We start from the raw sequence: 16,924 nt of genomic DNA, 5'->3' as shown, positions 1-16,924 counted from the left end.
CCACACGAGGAGGCCAACTCCTTGCGGGCTGCTGTACAGCTATGGCCTCGCCCTCAATCTGATGAGCTATATAAATCGCCAGAAATAACGAATGTACCAATTCCCGTTCAATTTCAACTTTCATTCTCTCTCTGGCATCGCACCGTTCAGCGTTCGACTTCTACGATGGTCCACGTGCAATGCATGGGTACGCTGCTGGCCCCATGATGCCTGCTGGTTTCTTACTTCACCAGACCCTCGCACAAACGAAAATTATAACTTTCTGTATTGTCCCTCGTTTCCAGCTGCAGTTCTCTTCTCCGCCCTATTTGGGCTCAGCCTAATCGTGCACTTGATTCAAGCCGTCTATTACCGGAAGCGCTTCTGCTGGGTCGTCATCATGGGTGCTGCCTGGGAAACGGGAGGATTTGTCCTTCGTGTGTTGTCGGTACTTCACACCACCTCTGGGGCATATGGTGTCCCGTCACAGCTCTTAATTTTGCTCTCGCCACTGTGGATCAATGCTTTCTTGTACGTCGTCATGGCGCGTCTGATCTACCTTTTCGTTCCCGAGAAGCGTTTATTGGGTATTCGTGCTCAGCGCCTCTCCGTGATCTTTGTTCTTCTGGATATAATGTGAGTGCATTGATAGGATAAAAGACATCACTTTAATGGGCTTGTAGAGCGTTCCTTGTTCAGGCAGGAGGAGGGTCGCTGATCAATCCTGACAATTCTGCGAAACTCATGCTCATCGGAATCCACGTCTACATGGGTGGGATCGGCTTCCAGCAATTCTTTGTTCTTCTCTTCACAGGCCTCGTCGTCCGCTACCATTTCCGGATGCAAGAAATCGATGAATCGAATGACCAGGGCTGGAAACGCTCACTGTACACCATATACGCATGCATAGTCCTAATTACGGTGCGCCGGGCTCACGACCTTGACCGCATGCTCACGACCACAGATTCGCATCATCTTTCGCCTTATCGAATTTTCATCTGGACTCTTTTCGCCCATCACCATGACAGAAGCACCATTTTACACGACCGAGGCGCTGCCGATGTTTCTAGCGCTTCTACTGCTGAATGCATCCCATCCAGCTCTGGTGTTGGTTGGACCAGACAGCGAATTCCCGAGGAAGGAGAAGAAGAGCAAGGAAGAGAAGCAGCGCCGCAGGAGCGATTTGGAGAAGCTGAACCAGTCTAGTAGTCCGTTGCAGTAGTATGGATAGTATTTTCTTGAAGATCAAGCCTGTAAAATTTTCCATTGACCCTGGACCTCGCTCCAGTCTAGCTCCTCTTCTACCTCCTCGTCCTCAAATCCATGTGGGCCTTCGATCCCCCGCGTGACGACTATGAATTCGTCAGTCCATGATTGAACTCGTCCCAGTCGTTTTCCTATGACTGGCGACATTGTTGTCATGTCAATGATTAGTCCCTTGCACGACGTGAGTGGCTTAACCGACACCGCAAGGATGACGAACGGAGAATCCAATGATCTGGTTCGCCGCAAGCTGAGAATGCGAGTCGATTATTGGGGAATTGTCCCAGTCCAATCCAACTACCTTCTCATCAAGCACAGTTTGCACATCTTGCATATATTCCTGCTTTGGTCTTTGTGATTGTCTTGGACGGCGTCTGATCCCCTCCTCGACATCAATGGAGGTGATGAATACGTTGGGCGGGATGCGTTCCGGCGGTAATGCTGATGGCGGTATGAAAGCAGGGCGGGACGCCGTCTCCTCTTGATCAAAGACAATTTTACGCGCCTGTGCATCTGTTCGATCGAAATTCCTCCGGCTTTTGTTCTTGTTTTTCGATTTTGGGAGCATGGACATCATCTGCACCCTCAGAGTCTCTTCGGCTTCACTCTGCAAGGGAATCGAAACTTCAACAGGCGCAATGGGCGTTGAGTTTGTGGCGGAAAGGAAGGCGGGGAGAGTGGCAGTCGCGGTCTTGAGAGCCAGTGCTTTTAGTTTTCGACGAGCATTGCGTGAACGCGTCGATGGTTTGCCTTGACCAGGCGGAACATTAGGTTTGGATGAAGATATTGGAGGTGGTTTGGCTGGAGAGGAAGAGGCAGAAGAACTGCTCGAACTCGAGTCAGAGTCAGAGTCAGACTCAGACTCAGAGGAACTCGAGTCGGACGACGACGATGACGACGACGTAGAATTGCTTCTTTTCCGTTTCGTTCCGCTCCGACCTTTTTTATTACGCCAGTCAAACCAATGTAACGATGACCAGGCCACATACCACTACTAGCTACAACCACCAGATCTCCATCGCGCAGAACATGGGTTATTTGGCTTCTATCCAAAAGTTCGAAACCATCGAGGGCCAGTTTGAGTGGCTTGACTTCGTCCAACAGTTTCGTCAACGCGGATTTGAGGTCACCGATGGTTGTGCAGCATTCGTGATCCCCAGGTGCAAACCAAAATTTGAGCGGTGGTTGAGAGCATTGTATTTTGAGACGCATGTGAGCGTGCGAAAGTTTGTCCACGCTTGTCACCCACTAATGAGTAAGGTTGTGTTTGGTGTGTTTTGTGCTCGCCGGTAGCCTTCCAAATCATCCTCTACCAGTGGGTAATATCCCGTTCAAGACCAGTGAAGATGCATTGATCGACGTCTTCAACTCTGTGGGCCCAGTTGTCGCCTTCAGGTCTCTATTCCTTTCTATTTCTTTTCGTCGTATCCCCCGACGCTTCGATCGAGGTATCTGATGAGCTATCGACAAACAGACTGGTCTTCGACCGAGACACCGGAAAACCCAAAGGTTATGGTTTCTGCGAGTTTGCTGGTGCACTTGTTATTACCTCATCCCATGTCTATATTCAACTTAATTGCAAGACCATGCCACTGCTCTATCTGCTGCTCGCAACCTCAACAATATCGAAGTTGGCGGTCGTTTGTTACGGATTGATCTAGCGGGTTTGTTGCTTGTGGTTGCATTGTTGATGTTACTCACTCTTTTGACTATAGAAAGTGATCCATTGTTGCAAGGCAAGACGACCAAAGGCGGGGAAATTATCGAGAGTGAAGATGGTTGGAATGGCAATGACAGTGGTCAGAGCAACGGAGAAGAGATTCTCTCCGCCGTACCCTCGGGCAAGCCACTGCTACCTGGTCAACAAGCAGTGGACACCATTAGACAATTCATCCATGAGCGTAGCTCCGTCGAGCTGCAAGAGATCCTCGCTCAAATGAAGGTAGTTGGCACTCAAAGTCTCAGAGCCAATCTGATCTTTCTTCTCAGGCTTTCGTATTCACCCATCCAAAACATGCATTGGTCCTTCTCCGGCATCACCCTCAGATTGCTTTTGCTGTCTTCACTGGTTTTGCTGCTAGTGGGGTTATTCCCCCAGATTTACTGCAACAGCTTCTTGATACTGCCATTGCCCGTGAAACCTATGCTCCATCACCTCCAACTGCCTTTTCATCAACTGGACCACCGGCTTCTGCGTTCAATGCATATTCACTACCTCCTCCCATCACTCAACCTCCGATTCCACCTCATTCTGTAATCTTTCAGCCAACCCCGGGCCCGCCACCGCCAATGCCTGTATACACCAATGTGCCCCTCTATCGTGAGAGATTCCCTCTCGCAGCCGTTTCCTTACTTACCAGCTCCAGCCCAACAATATAGCCAGCCTCCAACACATTTGCCAGGCCAACCACCGCCAGTTTTAGTCCCCTTCCCAAATAGTGGAAACGCTGAGCAACAGGTGATTGTTAACATCGCCCGCCAACTCGTTTTTGACGGCAAATCATAGCACGCACTATCGATCCTTATGAATCTAACCCCAGCACAATTAGCGGGTCTCTCGCCACAAGAACGGGCTGCTATCGAACAATTGGTTGGCCTTTCTATGTGTTGTTTTTGCTGTTGGTTGATCCACTTTCAACAGCGAAGTGGGATAAATCTCTGAGACTCTGGAGCTGTGTGCGAATGTACTACTATGTAACAACGCTATTTGCCTTGCTATTTGCCAACCCCAATTTTTGGTGATGCCATTCCGAGTCGTCGGCCCGTTGGCGGACCACCCCTTTTGAAATAAACCTTCGCCGGCCCGAAATACCCATGAGATCCGCCATACCTATTTAGAGATCGCGGAATCCCACTTGCTTTTGAACCATGTCGACAACCCTGGGCGGACGAGTTGCAATTGTGGGGACTGGCCACCGCGCTGCGATGTTCGTCCGTGGGATAGTCGCCCGCCCATCGAGCGTTGTAGTCGCCATCTGCGAGCCCAACCGCATTCGCGCGGCAAGCTACAACAAGCTTCTCACCGAACTTGGCGCCCAAGCGGTCCCCGTTTACAAGCCCCAAGAGTTCAAGGACATGCTTCAAAAGGAACAAGTAGAGACAATCGTGGTGACTTGCCCTGACCATCTACACAACGAATACATCGTTCCCGCGCTCGAAGCAGGAGGTTGGTATTTGCTAATATCCTCATTTGAGCTTACACGCACACTTACGGCCAGTCCGGGTCTTGACTGAAAAGCCAATGACCACCGACATCGACAAGTGCCGCCAGATTTTGGAAACTATTCAGCGAACGGGGCAGCACTTGACCGTCACCTTCAATTATCGTTACAACCCAGTGCATGAGCTAGTTAAGCGCACGATTGCTGAGGGTAAGATCGGAAAAGGTGTGTTCTAGCGTTACTCTCAGCCGAACACTCAGAAAAGGTCAACCAGTTCTTTCGGTCCATTTTGAATGGCTGCTGGACACGGTACACGGAGCGGATTATTTCAGAAGGTGAGCGATTACAACGGTATTTTTGTTATCTGCTCAGAAGTACTCCAGATGGCATCGGTCCAAAGCAAACTCGGGAGGACTGATGGTCCACAAAAGCGGCCACCACTTCGATCTCGTAAACTGGTGGATCGACTCTGAACCCGAGACAGTCGCAGGTTTCGGAAAGCTTGCGTTTTATGGCGACAAAGCAGGGAAAGAACATGGTTGGGCAAGAGACTATGAACGAGCACGCGGAAGCGACCAAGCCAGAGATGACCCATTTGCAATCAACATAGAGGCTGACCCGGAATTGAAAGGGCTTTACGCTGACGCAGAGGGTGAAGACGGCTACCATCGAGACCAGAACGTCTTCGCGCCAGGCATCGGGATTGAGGACGATATGTCTGTTATGGTATGGAACATAGGTTGAATGCTTTGACAAGTTCTAATTCGACTTTTAGGTCCGTTATGTGAACGGAGTGACGATGACCTACCATTTGACAGCATACTCGCCATGGGAGGGCTATCGCGTCATGTTCAATGGCTCTCAAGGTCGACTTGAGTTAAATGTTGTCGAGTCGCAGTTCCGTGTACCAAACACAGCCGATGGACTTGTTCATGGCATTTCCGCACTTCCCAACGCAGGAGATGCAACCGTGGTTCTGCACAACTTGTGGCAGAAACCGGTCAATCTTCCGGTTATTTATGACCACGCTGGGCATGGAGGAGGGGATGCGAGAATGTTGAGCGTATTGTTTGGACCGTTGGTTGGGGCTGAACCGGAGACTGGTGACGCGGCAAAGCAGAGTGCAAACGAAAGGGATGGAGCCATGGCTTTGGTGGTTGGGCTGTTGGCGAACGAGAGCTTCAAAACGGAGAAATTCTTGAGTGTAAAGGACTTGAATTTGCCATTGTAACACGAATATCGATTCCGCTGAGTCTTCGAGTGAAACACCTTCCAGTTGCACGTTGATGTTCAAAAGAGAAAGCGTTGTGATCGCGTGACGTTATGACTCTGAATGCCTTCTTTCGTGTGTGCGGCAAAAGCATCGTATAAAAAGCTCCCTGGGCTGCTGGAACTCACTGAAGCGCACCTCCAATGGGCTCAAGACGGAAAACAACCCTCTGTACGCGTTCCATTAGCAGATGTGTCTGGTTTGTGGGCAGAGTTTGCTTTGTTACTACGCTCACCACGCCGACAGCTCTTTTCTGCAGCAAAGAAGGCGCACAGCAGGTCAGACTCAAGGTGGCCCTCTTCAACGACGAGAATGGCCATAGTTTCGCTTTCACATCCCCAAAAGCCCAACATGAACGCGAGAACTTCAAGACAGAACTCACCGCCATTGTTGGTCGGAATCGAGCAAGTGCTGAAGCTGCTGCCCGTGCTCCCGCTCCTCCAAAGCCCTCCCCGATACAAGCACCACCGCCTCCCGCCACGCTTCCTCAACGTCCATCCATTTCGCATACCCCGTCTCGCGCAGCTTCTGTCTCTTCAAGTGACCCACGAAACCTTATAATCATCCCAGGAAATGACTACGCTACCGATGTTCGTCTGCGCAAGGAAGTCCTCAAGAGCGATACTGAGCTTGGCGCTCTGCATCGTGAGCTCGTTGCAATGACCGGTCAACTGTCCGAAGTAGAGTTTTGGGAAGGCCGAGAAGTAAATTCCACCCCATTTGCGCATAATTCGTACCATTCAATTATCTCTGCAATGCCACTAGCATCTCCTTCTCTCCCTCGCCGCCTCTGAGAACCAGCGAAAGGGAAAGCCTGGCCCTATCGTCGACCCGCGCCCGGAGACCGTAGAGGGTGAAATCAAAATCGTCATGACCCCCCAGATGATCCAGGAAATCTTCGAGGAATATCCTGTGATCGCAAAAGCCCATAGAGAAAACGTCCCCAGCAAAGTATGACTCTCCCAATATGTCTTGTTCTGCATAAATTCAAATCCGCACAATCCAGTTGTCCGAGGGCGAGTTTTGGACGCGATATTTCAAGTCGAAGCTATACCATGCACATCGGGCATCCATTCGTTCAACTGCAGTTCAACATGTCGTTCAAGATGACCCTATACTCGACAAGTACCTCGAAAGGATTGACGATGGTTTGGACCATGGCTGAACACTTATATTCTCCAACTAACGGACACTTGGTAATAGAACTTGAACCCCGACGGCAGCGATCAGAACGGGTAGAATTGTTTGTGGACTTAGCAGCAACATCAGAAGACCATGTTGAAGTATGCTCGTCATTCCTCGCAGCATATGCGTTCAGCTGATTCGGTCCAGACGGGAAATGAAAAAGACGTCACCATGCTTGCAGGAAGGCAGCGCGGGGCACTACCTCTGATCAGAAAATTCAACGAACATTCGGAGCGACTCCTGAATTCTGCGCTGTTTGTCCTCTCATCTTCTTCCGGATTCAAATGCTGACGTTACTAGCGGCGATATTCCTGCTTCCAAGCGACAAAAACTTAACGCCGATGTATGTACATGTTGGTGGTATCAAGTTCTTGCTGACTAACGAAACCTGAAAGGGTGATTATGGACAAATAGATCTGGACGATTTGCACGACGCCGAGTCCGCCGCCGGCATTGTTCTTGAAATGCAAGATCGTCAACGTTACTTCGAAGGAGGTGTAGCGAATGGCTCGTCTACGGAAGCAGACAAGGTTTGTCTCCTTGTGACCCCACCGGCTCTCTTCTTGGTTAAGAGATTTATTCCAGCCTCGCGACATGAAAAGCCTAATACGAAATGCGAAGCAGAACATGGATGGATGGGAGGCCAAGTTATCTCAGGTTCGCTCTTGCCTTTACTCAAGTTTTTTTTTTTTTTGCTAAGCTGATATGAAGCTGAAAATCGAGCGTCCGGCCGGCGATGCGGCATTCAGCTCCATGACACAGAACGTCTCGGCTCGATTAGAAGTCAAGATGCGGAAAAGTCGGTCCACTCTACTCTTTCTTGGCTTAGTGCCTTTGCTGATCGCGGTTGGAGATGACATCCCTGATGCGTTTTTCCGACAAATGACAATCTGCCAGGCGGCGGCGAATGAGTTTTTGCGCCAGTTTTGGTCATCGATGCATCCACCTGCGACCGAGGTGCAAGTTGTTGCGCTGCCCACGCCCCAACAAAGAGCGGCAAAGGCTGCAAAAATGATCAGCTTTCTTTCGAAGACACAGGACAAGGTTGACGCTCTAGTGCACATGTCTATTCAGTACAATGTGGATCCAAAACGGGTAGAAATTGTGAGTCGAACGGGAAGACGCACTGTGGATTTGTTTGACCATTTTGTTTAGGCTCTGAAACCCATCATGACGGCTGTGAATCGTGCTATTGGATATCATCAGACGAAGACTACAAAGCCCGCTGCCCGCGGCTAGGACATTGAACAACATTGTATTAGCTAATTACACACTTATATGGTCCACCTGTAAAGTAATGCAACTTGTCTTAGACTATTACCGCGGGCCTGGCTGTCTTTGATAGTCTCCACCAGATGTCGCAGTGCATTCGTAGGTCGAAAACATGACTAACAAGTGCAGCGCTATCGCGTAGACGATGAAGAACGCCCGAGTCCGTCGATTTCCTAGGATACCGCGAGTCAGAATGAGCACACCACGTTCAATTGGGTTCAGGTTTTGGTATGCCCTTGTCGCTTCCTAGGGACAAATCAGAATGAACGTCATCGATAGGCTTTGACTAACCCGTCCCCGGAAGGCCTCAAAGGGATTCATCGCCTCCTCATATCTTGCCCGATACTTGCTCATGTCGTCAACACGTGATGAGCTAGATTGTGAGGCAGGCAGAGGATCGAGTTGCGAAGTGACCGGACGCGACCCGGCCTCTTCTCGGTAGCTCTGCATATATCGCACTTTCTCATAGAGCTTGAGGTTATCTGCTTGCAGGTTCTTGATCTCAGCCCGTAGCTCGGAAATAATCTGGAATTGTTTGCGCAGTTCCTGGAGCCCCCGTCGGCACTTGTCGCTTAAGAATATTGATGAGCATACGTACCTCCTCCAATTCAGCATTCCGTTGCCGAAATCGGTCCCTCTGGCTCGTAACAATAGGAAGAATGGTTGTGTCGGCGGAAGAGGAGAATGGTATTGGAGTGCTTCTCACTGATGGGTCCTGAGTAAGTTAGACAGACCATACCCAACCTAGAAAACTACTACTCACAGCTTTGCGACCGAGATCTAGTCCAGCCAAAACATCTCCTGTATCCGTTTCGGAAGCATCGAGGTCGCCGTTGGGCTTGTGGGAATTCATAGACAGTAGATCAGTTTCTAACTTCTCGTTGAGGTCCTTCTGCTTCTCTAGTTCGGCCTTTGTTGTAAACAGTTGTTCTTCGGCGGATGCTAATGAGGCCTCGAGTTCTGTGTGAATGATCTTGGGAGAGTCTCAGGCTTTGGCGAACGAGAAACCATAAACAAGTACTGACTCTAAACTTGGTGAGTTCTTCCAGCAACTTCTTGTTCTTCGTGGCCAAAAGAGCTTCCAGCGTCTTTCCGCGATGGGCATTGGCTTTCTGAGCATTTGGATTTGGCAATTGCAACCCAGAGTCGGGTTTAGTGTCGTGATCTCCTTCCTCATCGTCTGCGTCATCAAGGCCCGCGAATTCAACATACTGAGATGGCTTATGAGTGTGGTTCTTGTAGTTAAGAAGAGAATACCTTCATAATTTCTAGTTCACGTTTGATCTCGTCATAGTCTCCATATTGTTTAAGTTTGCTCTTGAGCTGGTCAATCTCGCTCGCCTAAGCAAAGATAAGTAGACAAAAACAATCAAATATTGTTCTACCTTAATCTGAATGTCGCGCGAAAGGTCATCTATCCGCTTCTGAGCGGCAACTGTCGCCTCGGAGGAGACTTGCTTTTGCGACTCTAGCACGCGAGACAAACGCTCGGATTCAGCTTCCAAATCAGCGATTTGAGACTGCAAAGATTTGACCCTTGAAAAATGAGCGGAGATTAGAATGGGTCTGATGTACACACCGGTCTGAACTCTCCGAGCCAGTACGAATAGTTTCTATCTCCGCTCGCAGTATCTCCTAAATCATAAGAGTTGAAGTCATCTGTAGAACCTGAGGAACAGAACAACACACGTTACGGCGTTCAACTGTGACCACACGACTATTGGCACGCTCCAAATCGGCGACGACCATGTCAAGTTCCGCCAACTTGGCTACAACTTCTTTGTCTGATCGCTGTTAGCACAATCCCGATTCTAAGACGATGCGTGCAGTTGATTAACCTTGTTTTTGGCCTTGATCCATGAGTTTCGCTTGGTTCGATTCATTTGACATGCGCAAATCCAGCAATTGATTTTTCGTTAATGCGACTTGCTTTTGCAGGTCTTGCTCCCTCTCTTCGTAGTTGCGCAGTTTTTCGTCATAAGTGGCATTCAGTTCGTTCTCCTTCTGAGCAACTTTCTCCTGGATCATTTCCTCCATCTTGAACAGGGTCAATGACTTGAATCGCTCTAGAAAAGCAAGCTCACCTTCTGCTCGAGCTGCTCGACTTTCTGCTCGGACTTCTTCTTGGCGGCTTCGGTTGAGGCAAAGTCACTGACGCGTTTCCGTAGGTCCACGTTTTCTTCCCGCAGCCGTTTTAGCTCCGCTTCAAAGTCGCGTGCTTCGGCAACTTTGACTGTTTGGTCCTACGAGACTGCTCAGTCGAAATGCAAAGCCAACAGAGCGATGGCATTACAACAGCGGCTTCCAGCAACGGATATGGGTCCGGCGCTTCCGCAAGCACCTTGTACACATCGAGGAATGCATTCTCAGAGGCCTTGGATCGTTTGGTGAGACTGTCTATCTCTGTTTGGTAGGCTATGGCGCGTGAATAGTTTCAGCACAAGCCATTCTCGCATAGATGGTTCCGCACCTTTCAGCAAACCCTTGAACGCCTCGAGCTTCTCGCTGTCCGGTATTTTCTTGAACTCTGTCCGTGGCTTAGCGTCGCGCGTTAGAAGTTCCAGATAAGTCAACCCTTGGTTTTGTCGGCCAAAGCCTTGCGCCCGACAACACTCTCCTTCTGGTTGTCGACAAGTTGTATCCCTTGCGCGTCAAGAGTTTTCTGGAGTTCAGAAAGATTTATTTCTGGGGAGGATTGTCACCAGATAGTCCGAGGGAATGAATGCAATTATTACCCTTCCATGTGGCCAATGCCCCGGAGAAATTCGTGGGTTCAGAGCTCATCGTGGTGAAATCGTCACGCCAGCGTGACCGTGACCGTGACGATTTCGTTTGTAAATTGTCTGCAACCAGAATAGCTGCCAGAATGCCTCCCATCAACCGACAACTCGTCGTCTACGACTTCGACTGGTAGTCGCTCTCTGTTTATGCGTTTACATTGGAATTCTAAATGAAGAATGGGCAGGTCTATGGCTGACCAAGACACCGATCGCTGGGTATTTGAAGTGAACGCGCCAAATATCCGACGGTGGATGGAGGAGACTGAGACAGCTGGATCGATGCAGTTCACCGACATGATGTAGGGCTACTCTCGCCAGACACTCGATTCACCAGCGAACCCACTTAAAAGTGCAAAAGCCCTTCGTGATGCACACGCTCAAGGAGTAACTCGCCAACAGCTCGAAGATGCCCTCCGCGTTATGCCCTTCGTATGTCTAATATTCCATGGTAACTCTCTCTGTGACATTCGACTCAGCACCCCGCAATGGTTCGTGCGATTATCAATCTCAAAGCAACCGGTAGCACAACGTTTTTCTGTCTCTCAAATGCCAACTCGGTCTACATCTCGGTCATCCTCAAGGAAAAAGGTCTCGATATGATGTTTACTGAAATAGTGACCAATCCTGCACACTGGGACCCCTCAGGACTTTTAGTTGTCCGTCGACGCGTTGATCCAGAAGGGCCCCAGCATTCCTGCAAGATAGGTTGCAGCGCAAATATGTGTAAAGGTGCTTTTGTTACTATTTGATGTTCTTTTTTGTTAATTCTGGATGCAGGCGACGAGCTGGAAGCGTTCTTTACACGTCATCTTCCCATGTACGACCGTGTCGTCTATGTCGGTGATGGATCAAACGATTTCTGTCCTGCCCTTCGTTTGAGGACGTGCGTGTGGATTTCTGTCTTCTGTCACTTCCTTTCAGGCTTAACATGATATCAGTCAAGATCTCCTTCTTTGCCGCTCCTTTGGCGGGCTTCACAAACGCATTGCCAAGGAAGGTGGCTTGCAATGTGAGGTGAAATATTGGACAGGGGCTTGGGAGGTCGAAGAGATTTTCCAGACTCTTGCAAACGCCTAGATATGTAGATTGCGCAGCGGAATACATAGAAGCGACGCAAATGAGTCTCGCTCATAGTCATGACAGTACGTAAACACGGAAAGAGAGAGAAAAAAAAAACAGAAATATGTATTTTTCAACGCGCCAACATGCGGGTGTCGGTTAGTGGAGAAAGATGAGATGCCAGTGAGTACAGTGAGTTGCTTATCGCGGCCAAGCGTCCATGCCATTGCTTCCCCTCCGCGGTTCCTGAGCGCTCTTCGGACCCGCACTGAGAGGTGGTTGATCGGGATTGCCAGAGAATGGATTTCGTCCACCTGGCCCGTAGAAAGATGGCGGAGGAGGAGCTACATGCCTCGCGCCACCCGCACTTGGAGGACCACTCGAATAAGACGCATAAGGATCCGGCTGCATTGGCACAAACAAACTCGGAATTTCGGGCCTTGCGCCTTCGAAAACCTGTTGTTGTTGTGTTTGAGACGGAGGACCCTGAGAGTAGCTGGTAGCATAACGGCTTGCTGAGGTTGATGAGTTGCTGCTATATGCTTGGGCAGGACTTGGGATAACATTCGAGTTGGAGTATGCGCTTGTGTCGTTTCTTCCAGCAGCAGCAGCCGACCGCACATTGGACATGACAACATCTCTTCGAATACTCGCCTCATCCCTCTCATCATTGAGAAGATTGGCGGGTGGATGGTAGCTGTGCGCCAGTTTCGATGGTGGTGGTTGATACCTCGCCCAATTGGTCACTCCAGTCCCAGCGGCAAGCTCAGCTTGTTGTTGTAGATACTCGAGCTGTGGATACGGGACAGCAGCAGCGCTCTTCCCGGATTGCCTTCTCTCCCATTCACGCATCGCATCGTCACGGTTGAGCACGGGTGTCAACGCATTTCTGCCTTGAATCACGTCTTGGTTCATTTGTTGTAGACGAGCAAGTGCCGGCGGGACCGGGTCCATCTGGTTGATGGTATTTGCCCGATTCCGTGCATTAGCATTAGGGTAGTAGGACGATGAAGGAACAAGATGCGTGGAAGACGTGGACTGGCTTAAAGAAGCCGATGCTGCCCCACTAGATGGAGGAGTATAATTAGTGTTCAACTGGCCAGCTGAGCTCTGGTGCGAAAGAGTGCGATGGCTGATGGGAGGTGCGTAGGCTGCCTGTTGTTGCGGCGCGTAAGCATTCTCTGGTGGTGTTGGATACGCATTCGGTGTCGAAGACTGTTGTTGTTGCTGTGGCGGTGGTGGTTGCTGCTGCTGTGGCTGCTGCTGCTGCTGTTGTGGGGGCTGGATATATGGATTCCTGAATGCCCCAGCAGCTTGCGACTGTTGTGCTTGCGAGGCGGTATAAGCCTGATGCTGACCCAAATGGTGATTGTAGCTCGCAGCGTCAGTGTAAGCCCGGGTCCCTTTGGGTTGGGAAGGCACAAGTCCACCATATGGCCGCTTAGGATCCACAGGGGGTGTTGCTTGGGGCGGGGCATTGGCGTTGATGCTGTCCGGCACGAATGGTTTGGTAAATTTCTCGCCTGTGATGAACGGGTGCAACCGTGCTTGTTGTGGCGTCCACCTTGTGACAGGATTCATATCGAGTAGTCCTTGACAAAAGTCGATGAATGAGGAACGATTGTTGAGTTCTGAACGAAATAATTGTTAATGCTACACTGACTAACCAGTAGAGAAAGAACAGACAGACCTTTTTCAACTTCGTGCCCTTGTCGTGCAGTCTTGCTCTGAGGCATTGGCGCTGTGTTGATGATTTCAGGTAACGACGTCGCCTTGAAATACTGTTTCCCAGGTTGCTCATTAGTGTTGTGCTCTCGCGAGTATTGCTCGATACTCTTTAATCTGTGCTTCTTCTCGTTTTGGTTCGTGTGTGGATTGTACACTTCGTAGGAGTCGAAAAACTGAGCAGTTTGCTTGCCGGTATTAAGCATGCTTTGGGGCGGTAGACCAAGCATCTCAACAATCCGAGTAAGCTGGTTGTACTCGCTGGTTCCCGGGAATAAGGGCAGACCGAGGAAAAGCTCGACGGCAATGCAGCCCAAACTCCACATGTCGATGGCCGCGGTATAGGTCATACCTAACAAAACCTCTGGGCTTCGGTAAAACCGTGATTGAATATAGGTATAGACCGTCTGTCGCTCGTGGCAGGCGGACCCAAAGTCGATGACTTTGATTTGTGGTGATTGAAGAGATTTGAGCAGAATATTTTCTGGCTTCAGGTCGCAATGTATTAGTCGGGCGTCTTTCAAGATAGTCATGGCATCGAGAAGTTGGGCCATAAACACTTTGACAAGTTGCGTTGACAAACCCTGGAATTGGTTCTGCTTGATTAACTCGTACAAGTTCGAGCTGAGCAACTCGAAGACCAGACATAGATGGGACCGATGAATGAAAGAGTCGCGTAGTCGAAGAATGTGGTGTTCGTCGTTGGGATCCGAGCTTTTGTTCAGCTGTTGCGATCAATAAACGAGGATTCGATTCCGCAAGAGAACGGCACGGACCATTTCCAGGATGGTCACTTCCATCATACTCTGGTTGAAGTAGGCAGGCTTGTTCTTCACGACTTTGACCGCAACGATCTCGTGCGTTTTCATATTCTGGCACTTGACAACCTGACCAAAAGTGCCCTGACCCAGAATATCGAGAATAAGGTATCTAGTTGCCGTTGTTAGCTAAGTTTCTTTGGAACAATTAAAGATAGCACGCACTTATGACCGTCCTCTGCCCCGAGCCAGTCGTTGACATAAAGTATATAGTCATAATCCTCGTTGTCGTACCCCTCGTTGTGTGCAGGTTTACTTGGCTTGGTAAGGACACGCCTGGGATTGTGGGTGGCCTCGTAGCGGAATTGTGGGTTGCAAATATGAAAAGTATCGAGAAGGTTGGTCGTCAGTTGGCGCAAGGGAGACAAATAGACACCGTCTGCTCCCATCCGTCTGCCGCCCACTGGGAGGTCGAGTCTGGGTTGGAGGTCATGGGCTGTGCGGACTCTGCGGAAACCAGACGCTCGTCGTTTCTGGGGAGGAGAATCGACTGCCATTTGTGAGTCTGGCGAATAAAATGAAGACGGTGTTTGTGCTGGATGAAGGTAGGAAAGTGGCGTCGATGGGGCTGAGCGGTCCATGTATGGATTCGGGGAGGGGTATGGCGACTCGTGCTTCGAATACTGGCGTGAGTGTGCATATGGATATTGGTATTGGTCCTGTCCAGTTCTGAGAGGAGACCGGGGTGGATTGTAGTTGTTGTATTGGTCGTAGTAAAACGGGTCAAGCTCGTCTTGGTTGTGATGTCGTCTCCGACCAGTAGACATGCTTTGCGACCGAGTTACTCCGTTGTGTGGGTAGTAGGCTGACTGAGCTGCTGCCGCCGATGAAGGCAGTGGGTCAGCTTGTGTTGTCCACCGAGGTAAATCAAAGTCGTCCTCCATATCGACGAGCAATCGAGCGAAACACAGGCCAAGGTCACACACAATCACACTCGGTTCACTTGTTCACTAATTATCGCCCTTTCAGCTCGGACTGCTTCAAGTCCCTCCACATCTAACCCTACAAAGACCTGTTTCTGTAGACGCCTCGCTGGTATTCATTAGTTCTTCGTCAGAACCTCTGGAAAACAGTACCAACCAAGTCTCATGGCCATCGATAACGCGGCATCGTTCGCTGCATTTCTAAACAACGATGTACCACTTGCTTCTCCATTCTACCCATCTTGAATCAGTATTATCCGATAAAGCACTCCTCGAAGCACACACCGCCAGCGGTGGCATCGCGCAAGCCCAGTCTCTTGCCAAGCGACCTTGTTCCACAGCACTTTCCATCTCTTCTTCACTCCCGCATGGTCCGACCCAAAACATGCACGTCCCCTTCAACAGGGTTGTCTCGACAACCAGTCCACGCTGCGACTCATCTCTTCCCGCCAAAAATCTTCTTTGGATCGATATTTCGGTCATGGCCGTTTAGCTATCAAAACGTCACAAAAGCATGGTCTGTACATCAAGTAAACTTGGCCCACGCCCCCTTCAAAAATTCCATCGCAATCTCCATCGTTTTCTCGTCATCCACCGGCAAGAGTTGCGTGGCAAACAGAAGCGCAACACCCTTCTCTCTGTTCATGGCCCAGATGACATTCGGCATTCCATTCCAAGTGACTGTTCCTGCGGGAAAGTGCGAAAGCGGCAATTCGTCTTCGACGTATAACCCAAGAACGTTGTAGGTAACTGGGGGCTTCTGCAAATCAATGGGAATACCAGAAGGTGCTGCGTAATCTTCTGTGTCGCCTTGCAACGCAGCCTTAGCCAAAGGTCCCAAACCAGGCTGGAAAAAGAGATCGGTACTCGTTTGGGGAAGGAGGTTGGATGACGGGGAAATAAGATCGACGAGGATTTTGCGCATATCAGCTACACTACATGCCAGACCTTGCACTGCTGTTGATGGTGCAGGAACTAGTTCATCGCCTTCTCTTTGCACCATCTGCAACATCTTGCTCGATATACTGGCATCCATGTGGGGTTGAAATGAGGACCAAGTCATGTCGAGTGGATCAAAAATGTTTTTTTGAATGAAGGTAGCGAGTTTCTGCCCAGTTAGACGTGAGATAAGGAGGGAGGTCCATTCAATACTTGATCCATACGACCACCCTTCACCTGTTAATCGGATCAGCATACTTAACACTTAAGGAAACGAGTTTCTCGCCTGGGTCGTATAACAATGGCATCGAACACATCTTCACTATGGTGTGAGCAGACTCTGGCACAGGCTCGGCGGTCTTTTTCCACTGTTGAACCAGTGGATGGCCCGGATATGATATTCCACTCGAATGAGTGAGCAAGTGGCGGAGTGTGATGGGTTTGTTGGGACGACGTAAAGTGAATGGGTCTCCATGAGAGATAACATCCATTTTTGCCAATTCAGGAAGATGGGCGTCGATCGGGTCGTCGAGTCCGATAAGCCCACGTT

General features: G+C 49.9%; 7 protein-coding genes across 7 annotated transcripts; 4 read left to right on the top strand and 3 right to left on the bottom strand.

The window, feature by feature from the left end:
* Positions 1 to 36: 36 nt before the first annotated feature.
* MIND_00064600 (RTA1-domain-containing protein) lies at positions 37 to 1,201 on the top strand (the record flags this gene model as incomplete). Its single annotated transcript, XM_037357606.1, has 4 exons — positions 37 to 187; positions 234 to 615; positions 663 to 900; positions 944 to 1,201. The coding sequence occupies exons 1-4, from the start codon at positions 166 to 168 to the stop codon at positions 1,199 to 1,201; spliced, it is 900 nt and encodes a 299-aa protein (XP_037225516.1). The 5' UTR covers positions 37 to 165.
* A 23-nt stretch (positions 1,202 to 1,224) lies between these two features.
* MIND_00064500 (uncharacterized protein) lies at positions 1,225 to 2,469 on the bottom strand (the record flags this gene model as incomplete). The annotated part of the gene is made up of 3 exons (XM_037357605.1): positions 2,232 to 2,469; positions 1,463 to 2,181; positions 1,225 to 1,416 (listed from the first exon to the last, which is right to left on the bottom strand). The coding sequence occupies exons 1-3, from the start codon at positions 2,452 to 2,454 to the stop codon at positions 1,225 to 1,227; spliced, it is 1,134 nt and encodes a 377-aa protein (XP_037225515.1). The 5' UTR covers positions 2,455 to 2,469.
* Positions 2,470 to 4,110: 1,641 nt separating this feature from the next.
* Positions 4,111 to 5,634, top strand: MIND_00064300 (putative oxidoreductase YteT; the record flags this gene model as incomplete). The annotated part of the gene is made up of 5 exons (XM_037357604.1): positions 4,111 to 4,408; positions 4,461 to 4,628; positions 4,678 to 4,738; positions 4,787 to 5,129; positions 5,179 to 5,634. 5 exons carry the CDS (start codon positions 4,111 to 4,113, stop codon positions 5,632 to 5,634), a joined length of 1,326 nt encoding a protein of 441 aa, XP_037225514.1.
* Positions 5,635 to 5,736: 102 nt separating this feature from the next.
* MIND_00064200 (uncharacterized protein) lies at positions 5,737 to 8,097 on the top strand (the record flags this gene model as incomplete). Its single annotated transcript, XM_037357603.1, has 11 exons — positions 5,737 to 5,872; positions 5,920 to 6,377; positions 6,439 to 6,624; positions 6,680 to 6,821; positions 6,877 to 6,956; positions 7,006 to 7,112; positions 7,159 to 7,201; positions 7,254 to 7,388; positions 7,444 to 7,515; positions 7,570 to 7,962; positions 8,014 to 8,097. The coding sequence occupies 11 exons, from the start codon at positions 5,737 to 5,739 to the stop codon at positions 8,095 to 8,097; spliced, it is 1,836 nt and encodes a 611-aa protein (XP_037225513.1).
* A 78-nt stretch (positions 8,098 to 8,175) lies between these two features.
* MIND_00064100 (Golgi membrane protein) lies at positions 8,176 to 10,929 on the bottom strand (the record flags this gene model as incomplete). Its single annotated transcript, XM_037357602.1, has 15 exons — positions 10,866 to 10,929; positions 10,705 to 10,815; positions 10,601 to 10,657; positions 10,424 to 10,545; positions 10,215 to 10,373; positions 9,969 to 10,167; positions 9,820 to 9,914; positions 9,710 to 9,765; positions 9,516 to 9,666; positions 9,388 to 9,471; positions 9,156 to 9,341; positions 8,894 to 9,103; positions 8,729 to 8,845; positions 8,422 to 8,676; positions 8,176 to 8,376 (listed from the first exon to the last, which is right to left on the bottom strand). The coding sequence occupies exons 1-15, from the start codon at positions 10,912 to 10,914 to the stop codon at positions 8,176 to 8,178; spliced, it is 2,052 nt and encodes a 683-aa protein (XP_037225512.1). The 5' UTR covers positions 10,915 to 10,929.
* A 34-nt stretch (positions 10,930 to 10,963) lies between these two features.
* Positions 10,964 to 11,987, top strand: MIND_00064000 (uncharacterized protein; the record flags this gene model as incomplete). Its single annotated transcript, XM_037357601.1, has 6 exons — positions 10,964 to 11,040; positions 11,096 to 11,209; positions 11,261 to 11,339; positions 11,387 to 11,639; positions 11,688 to 11,793; positions 11,849 to 11,987. Exons 1-6 carry the CDS (start codon positions 10,997 to 10,999, stop codon positions 11,985 to 11,987), a joined length of 735 nt encoding a protein of 244 aa, XP_037225511.1. The 5' UTR covers positions 10,964 to 10,996.
* Positions 11,988 to 12,170: 183 nt separating this feature from the next.
* MIND_00063900 (Protein kinase) lies at positions 12,171 to 15,918 on the bottom strand (the record flags this gene model as incomplete). Its single annotated transcript, XM_037357600.1, has 7 exons — positions 12,171 to 13,600; positions 13,660 to 14,419; positions 14,471 to 14,624; positions 14,678 to 15,454; positions 15,514 to 15,544; positions 15,593 to 15,668; positions 15,721 to 15,918. The coding sequence occupies 7 exons, from the start codon at positions 15,916 to 15,918 to the stop codon at positions 12,171 to 12,173; spliced, it is 3,426 nt and encodes a 1,141-aa protein (XP_037225510.1).
* Between the last annotated feature and the right edge of the window lie 1,006 nt (positions 15,919 to 16,924).

This window comes from Mycena indigotica, assembly GCF_014461135.1.
Source record: "Mycena indigotica strain 171206Taipei chromosome Unknown Mind.scaff0001, whole genome shotgun sequence".
NCBI classification, from domain to species: Eukaryota; Fungi; Basidiomycota; class Agaricomycetes; order Agaricales; family Mycenaceae; genus Mycena; species Mycena indigotica.
The sequence above is the reverse complement of the archived record's forward strand: the minus strand, read 5'-3'. Positions and strand labels throughout refer to the sequence as shown.